Source organism: Chaetodon auriga, chromosome 15, assembly GCF_051107435.1.
Source record: "Chaetodon auriga isolate fChaAug3 chromosome 15, fChaAug3.hap1, whole genome shotgun sequence".
Lineage (NCBI taxonomy): Eukaryota > Metazoa > Chordata > Actinopteri > Chaetodontiformes > Chaetodontidae > Chaetodon > Chaetodon auriga.
Genome location: NC_135088.1, coordinates 17,905,758 through 17,930,976, shown reverse-complemented (window position 1 = coordinate 17,930,976; position 25,219 = coordinate 17,905,758). Strand labels below are relative to the sequence as shown.

At 42.5% G+C, this 25,219-nt stretch overlaps 1 protein-coding gene across 1 annotated transcript; it reads right to left on the bottom strand.

The window, feature by feature from the left end:
- Positions 1–268: 268 nt before the first annotated feature.
- On the bottom strand, positions 269–14,950 carry tmem164 (transmembrane protein 164). The gene is made up of 6 exons (XM_076750958.1): positions 14,114–14,950; positions 7,650–7,699; positions 4,908–4,974; positions 3,893–3,971; positions 2,703–2,803; positions 269–1,798 (listed from the first exon to the last, which is right to left on the bottom strand). The coding sequence occupies exons 1-6, from the start codon at positions 14,549–14,551 to the stop codon at positions 1,592–1,594; spliced, it is 942 nt and encodes a 313-aa protein (XP_076607073.1). The 5' UTR covers positions 14,552–14,950; the 3' UTR covers positions 269–1,591.
- Between the last annotated feature and the right edge of the window lie 10,269 nt (positions 14,951–25,219).

Here is a 25,219-nt window from a genome sequence, read left to right as displayed (position 1 = left end):
CTCTCATTCCTTTTATCTAACTCTCTGCAAAAAAGTGAATACACACATTTCCTAAAATGACAAACTATTCAGTAACTTCTATTTAAATTGTCACTTTAAGCATACTGTCCAGTCGAGACACAGGAGTAATATTCCTGAACAGTTTCAAGTAAATATTAATAGAGATTAAAGTATTTGCTTCGCACAAAATCCTAAATCCCAAGTGCTCCAAAATGTATCCTGAACACTAACAGTGCTCAAAGAAAAAAATGCTAAATACACACAATGTCAACTTTGTTCAACTGAAATCACTTTTATTGTCAATACAGCACATACACTCAAATCCATAGAAATACAAAAGGTTGTCTTATCCCTTCTTTACAGTGAAGTACAGTATATGCTACAGTAATACACACATCCCTCACACTTGAAATGATGTATACCATGACTGACATATTCCAATTATCAGTGCTAGTTAATACTTTTTTTCCGATTGGGCAGTCAACGAATGACCTAAAGTGACTTCATGCAGATCATCTGATGCATTTTTTATACAAAACCCAGACTGTGACTCGCTGCAGTTAGAGTGGTGGAGTGAATTCAGGATGCCTTGGAAGATTGACTCGAGGATCGAGCAACAAATTCCATTCAAGTGTCACGATGCATTATCCCAGCCCAGATACATATGACCTCAAGATCTGCTCTATCTCGGCAAACATCGCATTCATCCCAACGATGCACTGACGTTAATACCTCACAATAAAATAACAGACAGAAACATAACCTCCTTGGCGGAAGTAATAATAACATCCCAGTGTAGATCAACGAATCCTCCCTCGTCACTTCGAATCCCAGCATGTAATACACCTCATGTCCCCTGATTATCACAACTGGAATGATCTGAGCGGGCTGGAGGCAGAAATGCAAAAGATGCCGCATACAGTAATGTTTCCATAACCTGTAGGTGTGTGTAGTAAAGTGGGAACAGAGAGACGCCATAAATAAGTTTCTATTCTCAGTCATGACAACACTAAGAGGCGATCATACATGTCAAAGAAACAAATCCTCGCACGACGAACAGGCAGTAACTTTTACGACAGCTCACGTTCACAATCTTTTTCGAAACGCACTTGAGAGCGATAACATGGCGGCTTTGTCCACTAACTTTTGATAACATAACATCTGCCAGCATAACTACCACATAAAGAACTGACAGTGGAGATCAGAAGAGACATTTGGAGGACTCCTATGGTCTGTCCTTACAACTTTACAAAAAGGCAGCTTGAGAAATCTCCTTGTGAGTGTTTAACCAAAAAAAACAACAACAAAAAAACCAAAAACAATCTGTCCATGTCCACGATGCTAACTACCAGCCTTAAAATGCCTTTTGTATGTTTTTTCATGCAAGTATGTATGCAAGCCAACTACAGCACTAAAAAGAATGACACATTGATTCACTGGCCCTGAAATGCTCACTTGTTTCAGCAAAACAGATGGTAAGTCTTAAAAGATGCATTAAAATGAGGATCTAAAATAAAAAAAAAAACTCCACGATGAGAGCAGGCATTTAGAATGAAAGGCTAGGTCTGTGTCGATGCACCGTCGCGGACATTCAGTCGACTTTCTTGCTGCGCAGTCGGAGTGTGTCCAGCAGGCCTCTGCAGACCGAGCCGGTGTGCTGAGAGAGGAGTGTGAGGACCTTCCCGTGAAGGAGGGTCAGCAGGGTCTGGTGGCCCGTCGCCCACACACGGTACCAAGGCCCGTAAAAGGGGTCGGACACGGCCGGGCACAGCATGTTGTTCAGGTTGACCTCAGTCGCCTGCAGGGGGGAATGGAGACGGACAGGCTGGGTCAGCATCTCTGAATATGATGCAAATACTAACCACAATAAATGAAGCACTGCTGTGTGATAATGAGAGATTTGGCTTGACTTCACTGTGCATGTCTTTCAAATTGATCATTTCGTCTCCAAAAGACTTTCAGTGAACGGCCCAAAGGTTGAGTTTCTATTGTAACAACACATCAACGCGTCTCCCTACGGTCTAAACCCCTCTCACGTTCCCCATTAGTGGTGAACAGTCCAGCTCTTGGTGAATTCTGCCTCACAGTGATAAGAAGAGCCGACACAGAAGGATCAAAAAGCGGCGTCGCTATGAACGTTTGCTTTATCACAGCTTACTGTTTGACTGCATATACAGTTGCGGCTGTTGAATGACTCACCTTACTTTATCGCTGATGTTTGCAGTGGCGACTGTCTAAACCTCAGACTTGCACTTGAACTCGCTTTTAGACTATTCATCTCAATATGACTTGCGCCTCAAAATAATAGTGTCACAACACAGGTTACTAATTTTGAGGCAACCAGCTGCAGAACAGGAATATATCAGCATATATAAGCAGAATATATGTGCAAACTACAGGAAAACTGGCTGAGCAGTGGTCACAAGTAGGCCCTTACACAACAGTCACTGAAAGGCACTTCACAACAGCGGCCTCACATTTTATACCTCAGACTTCAATCAGCACATACAGTACAGTACATAAGCACATAATGTGAGTGTATGGCCTTAGATTTCAAAGTATTCCTGTTGACCACATGTCTCTGTTTGAATGAATGGCTCGTCATTCTCCCTTGAAATCCCACCAGCGACTCGAGCGTCGAAGTGCTCACTACATGCATGTTGTGTGATATCAGTAACGTCCAGCAGAGGGCTCTATCTTACCAGGCCAAGGACCTGCAAGAAGAGGAAGTGATAGAGGAACAGGATGCCGTTGGAGAGCAGCGCCCACCACATGTCCCCCAGAGGTTCAGGCTTGTACACGCCTGCAGAGAGAAAGACTCCTAAAACATCTGAACCAGTTTGCGGGTTAAAAAGAGAGAGAGCGAGCTCGTAGAATCTGCCGTCTGTGCCAAATGCCGTTTCTAGTCACCTCCCCACTTCATAACACATGAGCTGAGCCGACAGATGGAACACCCTGCAAATATAGTAAAACCAGTAACAGGATGTGGTGTCAAACTGGCTTTTCCTGTTTCCTCACTGATGCTATTTGCCAGGCTAACACTGGGGGAAGGCATTAATGTGCACCCATTGTATGGGTTTAATGAGAGCAAAGAAGATTTCCTCTCATGTGGCTCCAGCATTACATTACTAATGAACAATGAGGCACTGCACACACATGTTTGGTCACTGTGCTGACACCTAGATTCATCTGTCTGACTCCTATTACATTACATTTTTGTAGATGGAACCAATTATATTATATATACACTTTAATCACTCAAGAAAAGTCAAGTGGTTTCTTCTGCACCTCTTTGCCACACAGTGGCTCCTGAGAGCTGCCCAGTACAACTTCTGTCTTCTAACATTTACCACTGGGTGACTCAAAGGGAAACTTGACGGTGGCTTCAGGAGGAAATACTGTCAGCCCATCTCCAAGCTGCAGCATGTTTGCAGACATGCCTATTGTTTCACGGCCCAGCAGTCTGAATCCTTTAGTTGGTTTCAGCTAAAGGTTAAGTAAGCTGCATTTATAGCTTGAGAAGATCTTTGTACTGCCTCCTGCAGTGAAACCCACAGGATGAGTGTGATCCCTCGCTGACATACAAAGTAATCTCATGAACTTTGGAAGACCTTTGGAAGACACACTGAATCTATGGCTCTCTTCCCACTTGGAGAATGTTCATATTTGCTCTTCAGCTGCGTGTAAATCTTAATGGCAATACACAGCAAGTGGCAACAGACGTGTGTTTAGCATAAACAGATGACTGAAGAGCTGACGCGAGCAGTCGGAGCCACCAGGGTCGAACAGACAAAGAAAAGGCAGCAACGGCAATTCAAACGTCATCAACAAAAAGGGAATCCATCCAAGAGTAAAATACATGTGGAGAGAATATGGGTGGACTAGCACTTACCTCCTTTCCTGAAAAGGTAAAGTGGCACCAGGTACAGCATGGAGTGTTGGATGTAGTAGATCTCCTTCTCAAATGGTAGCTGTGGAGAGAAGAGACTGATTCAGCTCTTCCAGCACACATTAATGATGCGCTTAGAGCCCGTTCCTCTGCAGGCGTGAGCAGACATGTTATTATTTGAGACCCCTGCAGTGCTGTTTGGGTGTGATATGGTGCCAAAGCTAACCTAAGAGCAGGAGACACCTCAGCCCATTTGAGAGGAGAATGATTGGAAGGGGCACGATATGGATAAGAAAACAAAAATAACAAGGCAATGGACTGCTTTAGTGATTCCTCGGCCTTTTTAAAGGCGCCAACAGTTCTGTGAAGACGTACTTCCCTTGTTGGAGAAAACAAGTTCTTCATCTGATAGCAGATGGAGTTATGGCAGATTCTTCTCTTTGGTTAGACTTGTTCTGTAATAGAAGTGTTTGATCTTCACAGGGATCATGTTCAGACTGTTGAAACTTGATGTTATGAAGCAAATCGAATTTAAAGCTAGTGCATTATCTCCTATATCTGGTCCTCCTCTGCAGCTGTTAGTGGAAGCCTTTCAAGCAGGCGGCGTTCCGGATCTGAACTGACTCCCTCAGAGTTCCTTCACTTAAAACAGCAGATTTTCATCATAAATCAAGCTCCTACTTTCTGCCACTCGGGTCTGACATTTTGTCTTCTACATGTTGGAGTTTAATTCTTCAGATTCAAGCTCTGGTAGAGGAACTACATTTATTTAAACATCGCATGCATATAAACGCCACATTTTTGACAAGAGGGAGATAAAACGTCCCGAACATATCGAAGCTGAGGGATAAAACTTGCTCTCCTGTTGAGCTGTCATAAAGAAATGAAATATATGGACTCTGAACAAGACGCCCATCTGTGTTCACCGCAGAGACAGAACGAGAGCTTGTAAGAGGAGAAGCCTTCCTGAATGAGATCATGAGGCTTTGACGAGGATTTCCCAGTACAGGTGACTTACCAGTCTAGTGTTGACTACAGGGAACATTAAAGCCAGCAACGCACCGTTCAACATGTGCACCTGCAGCCTGAAAACACACAGGAAGAAAAACATAAGCCAATAATAATAAAGACACTGAAACTTCAAACAGTCTCATAAAGTGCAGGCCTTCCATCACACCTGCACGAGACTGCCAGGAAAGCTTTGACAACATTTCAACATTGAACGCGTCATTGCATTGACATATTAGTCTGAATCGGTTAGTGCTGATCTAAGCACAGAGGAACAGGTGGAGGACAGCGTATATTAGGTTCTATGCTGCTGAAAACCAATCAGAGTCCTCCCTGATGCTGTTAGCAGCAGCTGTCTCTCATTCGCTGGCAGGGTCAGATCTTAGTGGGATGCTGATTGTGAGGAGTCAGGTCACAGATGGTTCAGGCAATTACGACCTTTCACTCTGTGTGTGTATTGCAGAGACCTGATATTTCTACGATCCATTAAGGAATCACCCACAGCTGCTGTCATTATTCTGACAAATCAGTAACTCCAGCTATTCATTCAGAATTAGTGTACATTTAGAGATGATCCAGTCGTTGGTTAGTGCTCATTCTTCATCTCACTCACCATGCAGGACACACACAGCCTGTCTGCTCCTGCAGACAGAGGGAGTGTGATGCTTGTTCAGTCAACGTCTGCACATCCAGCATGAGGAGAAATGTTTCTTTTAACCAACAATTATTCTAAGAGCCACCGTACAGAAAAGCCCAGGAGCTTATGTGTCACCGTGTGGACCTACATCCTTATCCTCTGACTGCTCACTTTGTCAAATGAGCCAAAGTAACTGTTGTGACAGCCAAGGTCACTGGGAAAACAGCAGTGCTGTAGGAATGTCAGTTCAAATGAGCCCAGCTGTCACTCTGGGGGCCTCCGGACCTGTTTTGAAAAAACAGTCTGCTTCATTCAAATTCAAATTCACTACATCTATTGATCATTAGCAACCTTGGCCCAGTATGTGCTCCCCTTCGACTGAAGATGTTTGAGAATATATTCAAAAGTTAGACAAGGGGGGTCGGTATTTGCCTTCATATCACTTTTTCATATCTGTAAGTGTATCCACATTTCCATTTAGTGTCATCAATATTCATTTTAAGTTTAGAGCCAGTTCTGAGCTTCGAGCCAGATGTGCTTCTGAACTTGAAAGCATGAAGTTTCCAAAGTTTCTCTGCTAACACAAGATAATGGCACCGTATATGTTAGCTCCTCACGCTATGCTTTGTCTGCCTGGAAAAAAAACAAACAGCTGAAAGCCAGCAGAAGGGAGGCTATGTGTCGTAAGACAAAGGTGGTCTCCCACTCTGGAATACAGATGCTGGGACTGAGCGTCTGTTTCCACGATACAGTCACGCTGATCGAAAAGCTGGAGCTGCATTTATGCATGAAGTGGAGGCAGAGATGATGAACTGAAAAGGCAAAGCAAAACATTTCATCTGGTCTGGAAAATCTTTACAGTTTGTCATATTTTCAGACATTTTCGCTGAGCTTTCATAAAAAAACGTAGCACATATATCCCCACCAAAATCATGGAAGGAAAAATGTCTTTTTGGAGTTAAACTGCTCAAGATAAGAGGGAGCAGCCACTACCTGGAGGACTGAGTGTGACCGGCTGCCTTTTCCTGAGCCCTGGCTGTGTGGAAAACATGGCTGCTCTCAGCATGGGCAATAAGGCAGATGACTGACTGACTTCTTTATTAAAACATGTGCTCTAAACAGACTCACCGGCTGATTTTCTGCTGTATTTCTGATTGGGCAGCTGCAGTTTGCAAACGACAGTCACCAAATCAGCCAGGACTGATATCTTACAACAATTACCACCTTCTTTATCTTAATCGGCCGGTTTGTTTCCTCTTATCATCTTAGGTATCGCTGGCATTTATAGTACAAACACTGTGCAGTTCCACTTGACTTTGGATATAAAATGGCATGTGTACACAGACAACCTTCACCCTCCTGAACCAGGACAGAAATCAGGTTTCCCCATGGGAAACACCCGTGAAGTGTCCAGTGAGCTGATACAGTATTATATAAACCAGAAAGAAAGAACATCTTGGCCTGATAAAAATCACTTTCTGGACCAACTTGAGTATTTTATTTTTCAGGGATGAGAGACTGGGAGAGTCATCTAAAACTCAGTGTTATTTTCAGTTGGCTACTTGACGGTCATTTCAGGTAAGACACGGCTGCAGTGCCTTGATAAAACTGCTACCAGCCGCTGCAGCTGTTTGCTGTGCGGCTCCCATGGGCAACAGAAAGTGACCTTGCTTGTATTTATTTCTGAGTAAATCCAAATCTGTGTTCCCACTGGCAAAAACGCAGTTGTTTTCTCCTAAATAATTAACTGCCAGAGTGGTTATTAAGGAGAGAAGACTATAAATCCCAACAAATTCACTCCAATAAAACAGGGTGAAAACCCAATTTACTCTGAAGACACCAACGAGTAATTACAATTAACATGCCGATTGGTTTTATATGAAAATAAAATCCATGTTTACATTGGGTCTGTTTGCTCAGTCATTCTATATTACATTGGCAGCAGGCTGAGGTGGAGGGCGGATGGCTGAATAATGCAAGAAACTGCGAGTCGCAGCACAGAAGGCGTTAGCTCAACCAGAGATCGATATCACCAAAATGTACTGTTCATTTTTACAGAATCAAGCCAGGATAAAACCCCACAAACAGACATGAGGAAGGAGTAAACATACTCACCTAAATACCACCATTGCTGTTTTACATGGCGGGCAGGCCAGCAGGAAGATCTGTTGGGGAAAGCATAGAGAGATGAGAAATCGCATTAAACTCACAGCTTGAATACTTTGAGAGCTTCCAGCACTGCGAGCTGAAAGTAAAGAAAATGAACAAATTGCTGTAACAAGTTTTTATTAATATAAAAAGGGCAGGAGCCTTGAACAGAGCATCCCACAGGCAACTCTGAAGCACTTCTTGTTTCAAATAAGAAAACAAACTGCGGAGTTAAGATGGGAGCCAGGAGGATGGTCAAACAATTAGAATTTGAAAGCACTAAAATGGCTGCCAGGCATTGGCAGTAATGTATTTTATCGCCTGGTTTCAAACAGGGCTGTCGATTCAAACAATCTACAAGTCGCTGCTCGTGCAACAGGGAGAAGGAAACTAATGGATTCCTGTTCCAGAGCCGCAGAGCCACGGAGCCCCGGCAGCTCAGCGGTGACCACGCTCACGCTCTTTTGTCAGGCTTTCTGAGCTTAATGATAATGACTGTGTTACTATACAAACCCTGGGGTTATGAGTCAAGTTTAAATCACAGCAAAATCCCAAATGATTTTGTTTAACATAAGGAGAAGCCAGTATGAAACTGGTTTCTAATCCCTCACTTTCCTCCGTCGACGTCGGCTTTATCACCGACGAGGATATCGGTTACACGTGTCATCGGTGCTCAGTGACTGTGCTTTCGGGGCCTGGAGGATACTGCAAACACGGATTGGTTCAAAACACCATCTCACACAAGAAAGAGCTGGTTTGCCTGGAAGGCAAAGTTTGGAAACTGCATTACAAGAAAGCAATTTACTTGAGCTCTGTTGTACAACTAGCCACTGACCAGGCGATGTGTCTTCAGGATTGATGTGCTCGACACCCATCAACTCATTTCAAACCACACCGTGAACACAGCTGAGCTTTACTTCCACAAGTACTTTCTGTAAGAGAGAAAAGCTTTCAGCACAAGGATTAATTAAATGTATAATACTTTTAAATGCGTGTGAGAACTTCACTGAAAATCTTGCGTTTGTTTCCTCTTTTCATCTTCAGTCTTTTCCAGGCTTTTTCATTCTACCTTGTACAAATTAGTAGATTTCTAGATGTTTCTTTAGTGTTTGCATTTCATAAATAGAATGTGTGTGTGATCACCTTGGATGAGGCAATATCAGTATTACAAAATGTTACTTCATTACTCTTGTGGTGTCTCAACCTGGCTGTTGAGGCACTGACATGCTCTTAAAAGGGAATTTAGGCAATGTGTAGAACATAATCTGCTGATGGAAACAGCTGCATTTGAATGCATTTCTTAGAGATGCATGTTTCTGGCAGCAATGCATGTCTGGGCTCCAGCAGAGAAGTCATCTCTATATATTCCCTAAAATGGACAGTCTAGAACCTTGAATAATCCCTGTCTGGGATTCTGGCCCATCAAGTCATGATCTGATTCACAGGTGAGAAGCACTACTTCCAGGTCGGGGGAGGCACTCTGGAGAGAGATGGCTGATAGTGGCGTCTCTAATTCTGCACATCAGCATGGCAGATTTATGGTCCCTCTCGCTCCCCCTCCCTTCTCTTTGTCCTGTGCATGAGCACAAAATCTCCACCTGCTGCTGATTGGCTGGAATAGTGTTATGTGGCTTGGTCCAAGACACTGTGTTCATTTTCCACTTACAGGCCAGCCCTGTACACAAAATCCATGTACTCTTTCAGCACACACACACTGAATTTCAAATTCAGCAACGATCGACAGCCTTTCTCCAGAGTGCCCCCCCCACCTGTAACAATAATCCAGTGTTGTACATACAGGTCCTGCTCTGTGCTTTTACTATCGTCACTGTTGAATCTGACGAAATACTAAATTTTGAACAAATTAGGCCTTCAATTTAATCAGCAACAAAAACTGGATTTAAGATCTTCAGTGTGGTGCATGTGAAGGTCAGCAACAGATGACTTGTTCACATTTAATATGGGAGCCTGTTCTCTTATTCTTGGAGCTGCTGAATCAATTCAATGTGTGTGAAGCATGAGCCAGTCTATTCCTTGGATGTACTGACACTCAGTCAGTATTCGGCCAAAAACTTTGTAGGCTTGAACTTGAACAAGTACTCCACTTGAGGAGTCACCATTTCAATGGTCAACCAAACCTGTCATCACTGTACACAAGCTTCTGCAGCTCCATCAAACAGTCCGGCCCAGACTACATCCACACTGTTATGGGAGTCAACCCAGTCCTGACGCTGTTGTTGCAGCATAAAAGGCACGATTACCTCTAATCCTCGTCTCTCCCTATTAATTTTACAACTGAAATATAAACGTCTGGAGACACAGCAGAATGAGGTATAATACCATCACCTTCCCTGATGCTGATCTACCTGCAGATGACTGGGAAAAGACAAATTTTAACTTCCTTCAAAATATGTAGTTGTATGGTGCAAATATCACCCCATTTTAATTCAACAAAAACATTTTCTGCATTGCAGCAGAGCATTTCAAAGTAAAAGATCTTGGAGAAGAAACTCCTTGAAAAAAAGACATACAGATTGACAAGAACCCATTACTGATAAGCTATACTTCCTTTTTACAAGTGGAGTCATTAGGTAATACAGTATAGCGCCTTGAGTGCAAACTGAATGATGGAGTGAACAATCTGGTACGCTGGGTGTTACAGCTACAGCTGATAAATGTGGCTATATTTAAAGATAATGCTGATACTGTCGTTTGTCATATTGATAGTGGATGTTTGTTGCACACTTGTTAATGGCGCAGCCGACGGAGCAAAGACAAAGCACAAGTCTTTATGTTCATTGCTGTAGTGTGCAACCAAGCAGTATTCTAAACTCCTCTGAAACCCATTCAAAGCTGCTGTGCAAATGCTAGAGGCCTGTTTTAAAGACGGGTGAGTTATTGTTTCCTGGGGCAATATCTGCCATCAGCCTACCTGGATGTACCATTGTTTTTATATGATCTACAGGATCGGTCACACTGGACTCTTGGCGAGATCTACAAGGGACGAAGGTTCACTTGATAGGGGGGTTGAGTGTCTCGACAGAAGCCTACCTATCACCGTGCGGGAAAAGGACACTCCCAGCTCACTGGAGAATTGTGCAGGAGCTGATGAGTCATCCAGACAACATGGACATGACTGATGAATTTACCTTCTTTAACCTATTCTGTCATCCTGGAACTTCCACATCCACAACGCTGGACAGCATTGTTACAGTGATACAGTGGACTTAATCATGGTTACAGCGTTAATTTTATCAATGTCCTTTTATTTCTTGACTAAATTGAAACAGCAGCGTGAATGAAAAAATACTGACAAGAAGTACTGCAAAATATTCATGATGCCCTGACAAGACAAAGCTGGCTCTGTTGGGCTGCGTTTTCCTTTTCAACCAATCATTTAACTGCAAGTACAAGTACGAACTCTAACTGCCTCTATGCATCTTTCTCATTGGATGATGGGTTTTTCTTCCTGCTCGGTGCATGGGCGCAGTATCTGTCGAAGTATCAATTATGCATGTTGATTGATTGGATAACGTGTATTTATGTTAATTCCCTCTCAGGACTCCATTTCAAAGTTGTGGTTTCAGGGCTTTTGCTCCATTAACAAATTGTTAGATTTAATGGAGCCGAGTTTATGGTAAACATCTACTCCTTCTAAAGGATCATTTATGATTTGTTACGACTCATAAAGAGACACTTACTGTTGGCAAACATTTAACATAAATCTGCTATTAATTTCAGCTCCATGTAAAGTGAAGAAATGTGATGTGTTTCCTGCAAAATGCTCATCTGCCTCAACAATTCTACTGAGTGGAACATGACACAGAATTCAGCAGAAGACCTCAGGAATATATAAATGGTATTTTTCGTTTGGGAAAAAACAGTAAAAGATGACTTGCTGCTGCTACACCAGTTTTTGGCTGTATTCTACCTTAATAAAGGGCTCTTAGCATCCCGTAGGCTCAATCTAGCATTCCAACAAAATTGTCTGTCACCCTTATGCATTCAGAAATTTCAACATGTTGGGCGACATCTGAGTGATTAAAAATATATCTTGGTATTTCACATGAGCACCCATGAACATAAAGAAGAAAAAAGAAACTTGGTCCATCACATTGACGCTGCATTGGTTTGCAGGGCTCCAGCCACGCCGACTGCACTCAGATGAAAATGCATGACAGTAAACTGATCAGTGATTTGGACGTTCCATGTGGAGTGAGATGTAACAGACATCCGCCTTGTCAGATGTGGAGCATCAACTCATCAGTCATCAGACACTGAACTCTTCACCCCCAGTGGGACTCTCTCACCTTGTGCCGACTGACGCTCGCTCGCCTGCTGTTTTTGATATGTGTGTGAACTCTGCAGCTGACACGGCCGCTCAATACGAGACCGAGCAAGTGCAGTTTTGCTTAAAAGGTGTGAAATGTCTTCCTGTTCGACGTTCATATTTTTGTAGTAAACAAGTGTGTAGTAGCAATATTGCCGCTGTTCTTCAACTCACTGTAGAAATATGTAGAATTTAGCAAACAGGCTGCCGTGTAATGACTCTGCAGGGCAGGTAACTATGCTGCAGCATAGCAACACAGTCAAGTGGTTATATTCTTTTTAATAGCACTCAGGTGAAGTGGATGGCTGTGCTGATTACTCAAGGACCGCGGTAACGTCAGCTACGGCAACACTGCACTCTGCTCATCTCAATAAGGAACTTCAAAAGGAGACGACATTTTTCAGCCTATAACATGGATCCAGAGGGGCCAGTTGAGGATATTTGCAATCTTTGTGAGATATATGGAAGTGATGAAAAGGGTGCCACGCCCATACAAAAATCCACCAACTCATGACTTGAGTCAGTTTAAGTGCACTTATACAGTCAAACAAACACGCTCTGAACAATCAGCACTACTATGATGTCAAATATTTGACAAATATTAAATCTCCCTCCAGCCCTCCCGTCGAGAAACCCTCTGCAGGACGACTGCGCCAACAGTGCTCACAAGCATCACCTTCACCAAAGTCTGACTGCATAACAAACTTCCTGTTCCACCTGTTTTTCTCATATCATGCAGTCCAGCCTCTGGCCTGATTCCCTGCAACAAATAAAGTCCCGGAGGCAATGCCTGAAGTCCCGTTGATAGACGCATCTCCTTCCTGTTATTCTCTTTCAACAGTAGAATACAGTTGTTCCGACAAACTGGCAACTTCCACCTCCTTTCAGTGCACATGCTCCTTATTTTACACTGTATTGTTTGTTTTCTTTAGATTCCTCTTCTGACCACATGACACTCAAGTGTCAGCAGGCGTGATGAGTACCTGACTCTCTCCACCTCGGTCACCACACGTGACATGAAGGACATTTGGCTACCATCAGTCAACACTTCGTCACAGCAAGTCATTCGTCAACGTCCACCTGCTATCCCACTAACGCTGTGTAACCTGAATTAATCACAATACATCAATATTACTTGTTCTCCATAGCTCATGTGTATGACAAAATCCATTAAGACACAGTTGGCAGTGACCCACTGCTATGACCCACAGTGTGTAATCATGTACCATGAAGGTCAGCCAACCAGGAAGCGTGAAAGAAATTTATGCAGGTACTGTATTTTCTCACGGCAGAGAGAACTGTAACCTCTGCTTATAAACTTAATGAAATACAACACATCGCCCACTTTAACTTCCATGTTACAGCAATCAAACTCTACATGTGCAGTCATAAACCCAGCTCAGGAGCTTTAAAGCAGCTCATAACATCGCCTCTTCCACTCATAAACAATCATATGGGTTCAAATCAGATGACGCCCTGCTGTACACCTCGAGGCTGAACTTGAGACAACAGGTCTTATTTCATGGCGGCACTTTCTGACTCACATCCGCAACACAGATGAGTGTCCCATCAAGTCTCCAACACTAAAGGCCAAACTCTTCTTTAACGTACTTTCCCTTTTTTTTGATTGTATTTAATGTGTTATTCTCTCACGTTTGGAGTGAATCAAATAAAATGCTGTGCTGTGATATCTCACAGTGCTCTAATAGGCAGGTTTTAATTGGGCCTAATCGCTGGCTGAGGAGGCCAAGAAGGGAAAAAAAGACAAAAAGCCAGAGTGAGCACACATAACCAGTGTGTTCACCACATTTTTGTACTAGGTTCAAGTCCTGTGGAGCTAAAATGAAAAGCATTTGTAGCTCGAGGAAGTAAGAAGTACTTAGGTGACACTGTTTTACTGCTCTGTAGACAGGTGAGGGTGACAGAAGAGCAAAGTCAAGGAACGCATGTCAATCACTTCTGTCACTCAGTCTGTAGATAAGTACGTCTTCAAAGACATCTGACGGGCGTTTCTCTCACATTAGCAGCCCATCCAGGGAGTGCAGACAATTACACGTAGCCTTCAGAAACACACCTTACTCACAGGCCGGGTCATCCTTACCTGAATCATGGTCATGACATGGCAGGGATTCAGCAGATAGATCACAGTCTTGGTCGCGAATTTGAAACCGACCTCCACTCCAAAAGTCATGCAAAGGGCGACCAGCAACAGGTTCTTGCCCAGACTATCTTCCTTTGCCCTTGTGCAGTCTTTCCCAACCACTTTGAGCTCTTTGGACAAGTTTATTTTCTTCATCGCCACGCCAATCTCCACAAGGGAGATGAGGACGATGACTAGACTTTCACTGATGCGCTGCTGGGGCGCGATGAAGGCGGCACACTCGGGGCCCCCATTGCCCTCAAACTTTGGGTCCACCCCGCCGTAGATCCAGTCCAACAGGCTGTATATATTATATCTGGACATATTCCTCTTCTCGGGTTGGAAAAGATACGAACAAGATGGAATAAAAGACGTCACACTGACTTCTTGGCGAAACATGAACTGCAAGATTTCCCTTTCGTAGTTGGTGTCGTGGGAGGGAGGTAGACATGTATCCACCGCTTCGGGGTGTTCCAGCTAGCTTAATCGCCAAGCTACCTCATCCACAGACTGATGAGGAACTTCAGCTAGCAGCAGGAGGGAGCTGTAGTCAAGACTACCAGTGGGAGCTGCTGGTAGTAATGTGGAGTGGCAAGCGTCTCTCTTCTTCCACGTCCCTCACACAGTTAACTAAGCTAGCTAACATGGACAGTCATAATGGCATCAGCAACATATGAAGCGAGCGACTGTGCCGGCTACGTGCTCTTAGTCACACCGACCTGGAGAGCAGTTTGCAGGACGTTGGGTTAGCTTGTTCTAGCTAGCGCAGACACCGGATAGGCAGCTAGCTTAGATATCAAGTCTACATCAGTGAATTGAAGCGGCGTGTCTTTGGAGAGGTTTAACCCCGAGTTTAGCCTTTCAGGCAGAGCACAAATCTCATGGGCACACAGCAAAGGCACTGCATTCGTTGATAATGAGAAATGATGGCGTTTGTCAAGAACTGAACGAATAATGACAAAGAGTAAATAAAGGACACTAGTTTTCCGGCTTGCTGATTTGCTCAGCTCATGTATTATTTACGTTGTGTTTACTTTACATCAACGCAAATACATTAAATGTGAGTATAATGCCACTAGTGATATTCACAGATGATATTCACGATTTTTATGTGGAAATACAACTTAATGGCAGCAGATTTTTTAAACTTCTCGCATCACCCTAGTCAAATACACGATGTACCGTGCCTGAGCGGCGAACAGCAGGGTGAAAATAACCCGTACAACAAGGATGACACCCAATACACGTGATTCTTAGGGATGGTGCGTTCATGAAAAATCCGGAAACTGCTCGGAGTGTTGTTGAATGCAGCCGAAGTAATGTCTCCATGTTAAATCCCAATTGCTTTCTTAGCATAGGGGATCCACGGCCACGTGGGTATTAACTTTCATTTCACTGCATGATGAAGTAATAAAAAAAAAAAAAACGATACGATAATTATTTTCCGTTCCATTTTCTCTTCTTGAGACCTAGAATGATTTTCTTCCTGTATTTAGCCACCCTTGATCTAGAAAGTTTATGGATGTAGCCAGTTAAACATAAGTAAGAGCAATATTTATCACCTGATGTTGCTGCTACACAGTAAGAGCACAGTTAAACCTCCATGCATCTTCACACAAGACACATATATTACAGTGACAGTAAGCTCCCTGACTATTCCACTAGATTTTAGTCTGGCAACTAAAACCAAATGGATAAAAAAAAATCCATAAATCTCAGAGAAAGATAGCAGTATATGTTCTCACAGTCCCTCCTATCTCTACCCAAAAGCATTATGACTTCAATTATCTGCACAATGTTTCAAAGATTCATGGAGTTCAGACTCTTCTTCTTGAGCTATTCCCTTTAATTAAGGTACATTTACCTTACGGTAACGGTGTGAGTGATAAGTTGGTAAGTAAACTAAATTACAGAATGAAGTTACTCTAACTTTTAAAAACAGCTTTAATTAGCGCCACCATTAAATGTGATTGTCTTCAGTTTGACTGTGGCCAGTTTATCTTGAAAACCAATGACAGGATTGGCATGGCATTTTCTCTGCACATTTTTTCTCCCATGAACAGGAAACTTTTTCATTTTGGCCTTTCTTTAAGCATTGCCATCAGGCCAAATCCTAAACCTTTAAAGCCATGTGTACAGTGAAACATGAGCCATAAACACTCAAATCCACTGTTCCAAATTAAACAAATAAATTCGTCTTGGTCTTTTTAATAGTGCTGCCATTGGAGAAAACTTAGGCCATTTTATTGTAATTGTAAAGTTAATGATCAGCTACAATGATTTGGGAAAGATGTCACTCCAAAAGAAGAGTGGTCCTTACCAATTCATAACAGTTGGAAGAAAGCTTCCAATATCATGTATTGATTGACACATGGTTCTGTCATTTAGTCTTTTCAACTGTCCTTACAAATGCATGACACCAAAGAATAACTGTAAGTTATCACAGTCCCACCCCAGTTTCCTCATAAATATGTACAAACACGATCCAGGACCACAGTAATAGGAAGTTTGTATGATCTAGATTGTGATGAGACCTAAATATTTCCTTTGAAATCACTTCATGTGAGTGGAGAAGGCATCAAAGTCTGACTGAAGTGAATTACAAAACACATACTTGCCAGTATCAAAGACCACAGAGGACTCATTTGTAAGCTGTTTCCCTTCATGTTCATTTGGCTCATTGTGGTTCCTTTGTAGCAGGGGGGAGTGACGTATGCACGCTCCACACTCATTGGGATTCACTTCAGTTTGACAAATGCTTTTCACAAACGCACATTAGGAGATGGAGTGGACTGAATGAGTGTGGACTGACATGGGCTCGTGAGTGAAGAGGAAAGAGGAGAAGTGAAAGAGGCATCTAGTGTTTCCCCCACAGCGCCTGCTTTGGTTGGCCATTGCTCGGTTTTTGAAATAACCACACGCTGACATGATTCCATTAGTGTTGGGGGTGTGTGTGTGTGTAGCACTCAGTGTGGTGCACAGCCTGTTTGGAAGCAGGTCCAGTATTCTGAGCACAAATGACTGAGTTGAAATGTTGTAATTGTGGCAAAACCTGCATTCACTATGCACAAGTGCACAAAGAGGACTCATGAGGAGGAAAACAGGTGAGGAGCAGGAATGCAATCAGAGAATCAGGAAACCATCCAGCAGACTTCCTTCCTGGAAGGGAAAATATCTTTTGGCTTTATTTACAGCATGAACATGATTTTATCTATGTCTAATTGTTGGAATCTTATCTTCTCAAGGCTCATGTCATTCATATTACCACTGGCTTCTGTTTAAGACACAGATGGATAAGTGTCACCAGAGATGTAGGTGCCGTAACTTGATCTCATCAAAAGTGACCCTCCTTAATTGCATTTGACTGATTGTGATATTAAAGCTGCAAGGCATGACCATAGTTAACCTGCAAGTCTCCAAACAGGTTGATGAGGTGATTCAGAGCTCCATTCATGACCTAGAACGCCCACTGCCACTTGATAAGGAAACTGTCTTGTCAGCAGACTTTTTGGGACCACTTGCTGCCCAGGAACTTAAAATGAACCCACTTTCAACATACTTACAAGAGTAATACAGTACGTTCTCAGTCCCAGAAGGAAAACTACTCTGACTCAGTTTACAAGTCAGTGTGGGTTATAAAGTCCAGGCCTCACTTCAGGACATGGAGGGAGGAGCAGAGAGAGGGCTAAAGATCAACTGGCCTCCCAGCACATGATCCTGGGGGATGAAGAGAGAGCCGGTCTCCTGGCTCCAGATGCTGAACTCCTCAAGTAAAAAACTGTTAGATAGGAGCAGCTTTGTGAAATCAAGGCCCTTTAGGTCTGGTGGGGGAAAAAAAGGCCAATTAGCTGAAGATTGAGGAGAAAGAACAGCTGGGCAGGGAGGGAAAAAAGCAGCACAGCTTCAGTTACACAGAAATGTTTTTTCAAGCTTCTTGATGTACGGTAAGTTTGTTTATATAGGTTCAAGGCTGCACTGTTTATCAGGAAACAGAAAGCAGAGGATCGCTGCCCTTGGAGGAAAATGAAGGCAGCTCTTCCCACCTAAAAGCTCATTTTCAACATGTGCCTCAGTTTTCAAAGAACTTTGATATTTCTCATGTAAAAAACAAGTGTAACTGTACCCATATGTCAGAAACACATGATGGAATTTGTTTGATTGTGCTTCTCTATGCAAATGATCTTCTTACCACACCACACAGGCTTATGTTAATATTTACTTTAGTTTTGTACATATGGGGTTTGTTCAGTTTATTTTGCATCTTCCCCACATTCCTCTAGATTTCAGTGTCTGTGTTTCATTTCTCTCCACGTTCCTTCAATGTCATAATAATATTTGGGTTGGCTCATAGACTGTAGATAACTATATTATGATCCATAATAAAGACAAATTGTCCTTAAGGAAAGTGTCAGGTTTTGAGCTCATACAGAACTGCATGTCAGTTTTTAAGCTCAGAGTCAAACCGAAAGCATTAGGATTCAAAGCTGGTGACTCTCCAGCTCTTCATACTGCAAAAATTATGAGCCAAGTGTTGTCACAACTGAATCAACCCCCTGTTCAAACATAAAATGGATTATGTCTGACACAAACACACAGGGAGAGGGATGCACAAAATCCTGTATCACACTTGTCAGTGCTGTCTGTAATGTCTGTGCTTTGCTGTTCTGCACGCTGGAAGCTTAAGCCCGGACTTGGAATGAAACCTAAAACCAAACATTCAATATCACTATCTTAGCAAAATGAATTTTCATGTTGAATTTGAATCATGCTGCAACACAGCTCTCTGTAGAAAGGACAAGCCTTTTCTCAGTGTAGTTACTGTCACCAGGGGGCGATGTTACCATTTTCCCACCATTTGTGGATTCCAGCATTCTTTCCACATGAGGCTTTTTAAGAGCTTTTTTTTTTCTTGTAAAACCACCACTTCATTGCAGATCAGAGCCTCCTTAAATACAGTCCAATTGCAGACCAGTTGCCTTTATGTTTCTAGCATGTTAACTGCTTAATGTGCACTAATATTAAGGATTGCAAACAGTATTTTATTGTCATAGTATCATTTTCACATTGCAAATACATAAGAGTTAGAAGCCGAGTCAACGCTGTGCAGCTGCCTGATCACATTTGGATCTCACACTGTACATTAATCAATGCGAGTCATTACAGCTCCACACAAAGGTTTATGCTGATTTTGTTTGTTTTGATTTTGCTTCCACTTATTTCGTGATGCTTCATACTGTTGCTCTGATTGTTTTCTTTAATGCTTGTTTATGAAATATTGATTTCATCTTCTTACTGTGTGGACTGCAGGAAGATTAGAGCTGCTACAGGAGAAGCTACTGGGGCTCCCAATAAAAACAAACATACTGTACAAATTAAAACAAATGTTTGATGCAATATACACAAATTTCTTTTTATTTGTATAGCTTTATCATTCACATATTGCATTCATTTAAAGAACTAATTCCTAAGTAGGTGGGATTAACAATGAATACCAGGTAGCTAACATAGATGGAGGACAAACAGAGCTATTTTAAAAAAAGCCCATGTGGACATCTGGGCCTGAGGACAAGCCATCTAAATGAACAACAGATAAAGTATTTTGTGGGTCTGGGAGGTTTATGTTTGTCAGAATGGTGCGAAAATCAATGGACTCTTGAGGGGGCGTCTGCGCTATGATAGGCCAGCTCCTCTCCACCGCAGAGCAGGAATCAGTCAAGGATATTAATCTAAACATCAGTCATGCATGGGGAACACCCCACAAGGAGAATAAGCTTGCTCATCCATGCATCTCCTGGGGGAGGTAAGGGGCTTTGAGGAGGGGAGTTGAATGGGTAAGTATGTCAGGGTATCATCTATCAGGAGATGCGATGTGGGCTGGCTCCAGGGCACACGGACAATAAAACCCAAACTGAAGTAGTTGGCACCATCAAAACTGGACTCTGCGCATAGCTCACTGAACCACGTTCTGATCTGTGTTACAGCTACGTCAGATAGCGCTGAGAATGCCACAGTTCAAAACCAGCAAGGAACAATACATATCTCCAGTGTGGGAAAAGACAGAAAGCAGAAAGCTATATTTCTGAGTTATATGTTAATGTGATTCATCTTATTGCTATCTAATCCTCCAGCTATTCTACTAAGCCACACAAGTAGCTGGAAATATTAAAATTCAGGGCCAGTCCATTTTCTTATTACCCACAATATGCTGCATTTCATTTTGTCTCATCACCTTTATAAAATGTCTGCTCTGCCTCTCCTGGTACCTCGTGCTGGGTTATCTTCCCAAGGACAAGTACAGCTGTCGAGCTGCTTCCTCCATGAGAATACCCCTTACTGACTGCAGGGCATCCAAGCTTTCCACACCACAGCTAATCTAATGTACCACGACTGTCGAGTGTGCTAACAGCTACAGAAACATGCCAACATGGTCCATTTTAATTTGCTAATCGATGGCATAACCTAAGCTGAGAATCATGGGTGGAATGTGAAATTAAACTCCTGGAGATGGAGTCAGGCTGAGAAGAGACAGATTTTTAAGCTGTTCCATATTCAGCTATACTGCTACCACTGGATCTGTGACAAGTCAGTGATTTTAAACCCAATACATTTGTGGAGAAAATGATAAATAATAGTAGAGGTTGCAGTAGAGTGAAGTCACGTCTTGTCCTGTATTTCGGCAATGCAGAACTCAGTGCATATAGGTGCAGTTTCATGTAGCTGTGACATTACGACAATGATAATGCGATGCTTCAGTGATGCTCATGTCACAGTTTGTCTAGCTCTGCAAATCCAGCTTCTTCTCCTCATTGGAGGCAAGTTAAGACCACAAGTAAACTTTTCTTCATGTTTTCTTTGGGTCACAACATTATTTATTTCCAAACCCATTTGTTAGTCATCCATACTCTGGAGCCATGGGGGTCTTTGCTTGTCCCAGCAGCAGAGTGCAGCGTCACCACTGAAAGGCAGATGAACAGCCTCATCGTAATGTTTAGACCAGCCAGTCTGCTCTTGTATGCTTGAGAAATCATCAGCGTTTATGAGGCAATCTCTTCCCAGGCGGATAAAATGACAAACCATCAAACACAGTCATCTGAGAGAGGGGCTGCCCACAACTGAAACACCAACAATCGTTTCTTTTTCTAAAGATTATTTTCCACATGCTAGGAAAATCCCTCGCTGTTACAGACGCACCAGTAAAAACCTGACTCTTTAGTATGACCTAGTGGAAACTGCAGGAAACTATAGCATTAGCAAATCCTGCACAGTCACAACTCTTCTCTAGCGAGTTTTAGATTGGGATTCGACTTGCATGCTGTAAGGTTGTTAAATGTTAGCTGCTGTACTGAACACAGTCTGCAGAGGTAAGACCAGAACCTATGTCTTTACTAAATATACCTGCATTTTTACATTGGAAAGTCCAAATCAAGGTATTTGTCCAGTCAGTACCTCCAAATGGAACAGACATGCAACTCTTTATGGTTTTGGAGTCTTGTACTTAATTACATGTTGTGCACCACTTCAGGCACTAGAGGGCACAGCGCGTTAATAGTATGTGCTGGTATAGAGTGAAACTGTAAGGCAACTTAATTGATTTGATTAATATTTATTACTTTCCCAGTACATACAAACCCTTTAACACTCCTGTATTTTGTACTATGAGAGTATCTGAATATATGAAATGAGCGGAGAAAATTCAAATATTATTTTCAGTGTATAAAACAAGCAACCTAATTAACAACAAAGCTACAAAAGCCTGCCCCGACAAACCCTTGAGGCAAAGTGTCTGCCTGTAGGGTTCCAGTACCTGAACTAATCGCTGAAAAGCAGCATACACCGGGGGCCAAGGGTGTCTTGTTCAGTGAAAACTGCCGAGCTGAGCCGAGGTTCAGTAAAGCGCTAATATTACAAGGTGTCATCAAAGTGGAGGGGCCCTAGAGGGAAAAGAAGGCAAATGAAACAATTCTGGATGGTTCAGTTTTACTCCACACATTAGTGGGTATGTTGACAGCTCTTCCAGAGAAAAGGACATAGTAAATAACATAAGACTTGACAGTGACTAACACTGTTAATACTCCGACCTGCTGATAATGACAGTAATATTATATGTATTATTACTGTCCTGCAGTTAATACATTGTACTTGGTATGACGTAAGCGAATATGCAGGAGAGTCTTCTGCTGCAAGTCTTCCTCTATTACTTCTATATCATAATGGTTAATCACTTTTAGTACCAACAATTACTTCATGAGTCACTGTATGTTTTATACAGGCTGTATCACTGAGAAAGCACTGCGAGGGACACTGTAATCTACAGATGAACGGAGTACAGATGTTCTCCGGATAACTAAAAGGTTATTTCACTTGTTTAAATGACAAGTAGCTGGAGGAATAATGTCAAGACGTGCCAGGCATCAAGCTCACAGCGGACATTGGACTAAATGGATTAAATCATTGAAAAGGGTAATTTACAAATGTGACCACGTTCATATTCTGATGCAACAAAGAATTCACCTGAATAGATGAAAATGAGCAGCGGAAAGAAGTGGGCAAGGGGAACTGCCCCAAAGGCTTGACGAGGCAGTGCACTTGCTCACAACATGGCTGCGATTGAAGATAATAATAGTTCCTTACATGTGGCTGTCAGAGACATCAGTAGGAATAATGGTCAGGCTTTTCAAAGCTGAAAGATGACTGACGCATAGAATCCCAGTCCACGGTGATGCAATACTGGAGGTTCACACCTCCACATGCATTTCTACACTGCCTGACTACCCTGACAACTTCTAATTCATAAATTAGTCATGTTAAGTGTTTCCTTTTTTAAGTGTACAGTATGTAGATTTTTTGACATCATAAAATTTTTTTTGTGTGCTTATTTAAATCCTGTGATTCTCCTTTAATGGCTTGGACTTACACGTATATTCAAGGAGTTTTGGTGCAATGGTGTGCTGTTGAATGAGATGGTCATATTAGTCCAATTAGAATTTGAGTTGGGAATGTAAATTAAGATTTGTCTTTATATGACTCGACTAGTCGTGGTTGGCAAATTAAGATCCTTTATTCAAGTAAAAGTAGTTATAGCACAACTTAAAAATACCCCATTACAGCTTAAATTCATATTCCCTAAATTGGACACAAGTATTATCCACTGTTCTCCCAAGATACAGAGATAATTGGCTCATTATCATGAGAAAACTACTCTGTTATCCTGAGATAACGAGATAATTAACTTGTAATTTTAAGACAACAGGGTTAAAAAGTGATTGCAATTGCAGCCTCTGGGTCTCCACAACTATCAGATAAATGTAGTGGAGTAAAAGGGAAAATATGTACCTCTGAAATATCAATTTTAAATGTAAATAATGAAGTACAAGGTGTAAATAATGAATGTAATGTAAAGTTGGATTCAACAGAACAAAGACAATGTTGTTGTTGGCAACACCTGTGCTCTTACTAAGTTCAAATGCCCACTGTGAACAAGCGAACCCTTCATGCTGGTTCAGGTTGAGGACACATGACACCCGCTATCTGCTGTGACACATATCAAACGCACCCTTAGAAAAAGAGGTGTGAAAAAGAGGTCGTTGTGGCGGAGTACCTGGGGTTGCCACACCTGTCACCTGTTGGCCTGAAACACAAACATGAAGCTGGACGTGGACTGTTCTTGTCCTGCTGTCTGGAGCCTGGCCCCGCAGTGACTCTTCTCCACAAAGATTTCACTATTGCTAAGCAGCAGAGGCCAGCTGCTTCACCCCAACAAGTTAGGTAAGCTAAGTGTTTGCTGCTTCTGTTAGCATGTTGTGAGTCTTGTCTTGGCCCTGCTCAGTCTGTTTATGAGCTTGGGAAAATGGCCGCCAAGGCTGCTAGTTGTATGCTGTAACTACCACAGAGTTGCTTGTGGTCGCTCTCTTGGCACCCGTAAACGTTTCATTTCTGCTACAGTGCCGCGAACATTGACTTTTAATTGTGAATGAAGCTCTAGCTGTGGCCTTCTCTCTTGGTTGCTATGTGTCAGGTGCATGCTGATGCTTTCATGCTATCCATATACTAAACACTGGTGAATTCTGGGTACTCCAGTGAAGGACATGTTCTCCACCTTGCTTGTTGTTGTTTTGGGGAACTTTGCTTTTGGTTGAGGTGAATATTCTTAGTCTTTTGACTTTTTGGACGTCAATGTGACTGTTGTCTTATGCAGAGTTCATTCACATAATTATTTCCTGGTAATGTTGGCTTCATGGGAAACTCAAGGCTTTTGTGGCACACAGGGTTGGCTGTCGCATTCACATGTTCCTCATATTCAGCTCAGCATTAAGTTTGTGAAATATTTTCATAATTACCTCTGAAGTGCTGAGCGTCTGTTTTCTAGTTTATGCCGCTGTAGCACTCAGCTGCACTTATTACCAACTTAAGCTCCGATCCACATACTTAAGGTCATCTACTGCTCAGCAACACCGCATAACATTACATAAGTAGACTGTCTGCTTCAAGCCAAGAGTTTTTGCGAGTTTAGTATGCTTTATTTAATAAGTATTTGTTGCACAGATGACATTTGCCTGTTGCTGCAATATCAGCTGGATATTGCTGGGCTAAGATTCTTCCATCTCAGTTCATGTGCTTATTCTCTGCAGTGTTTGCATGCTTTGTTGGGTAAAGGCCACATGACAACTGGTGGCGTCATCAAGTGGATTCCAGATAATCTGGCATCAGGTTTTCTAATGTGATTGTGGTGTGGTGGAGTTCATTATTGTCACTCTGTTATTTATGCAGATTGACACGAAGTGCTGAACTTGGTGTGTGCTTGCTTGCAGGAAATGACGAGGCAAAGTATCAACCTTGGACAGTTTGCATTCATAATAATCTGCTCCATCTGTGTTTACTGACTGAATGCTGAGATGTATTTGTGCACCTTTTGAACTGCATCACATGTGTCCCTCCAGCTGGCTCCAGTGTGATGTGTCATCCTCTGTGAGATTTAAGACTCCCTTGAGTGGCTTTTAGGTGGACCAGTCAATAACGGGGCACGTCACTGGGCTGCAGTGTTCTCTAACATGTTTTTCATTAACTTCG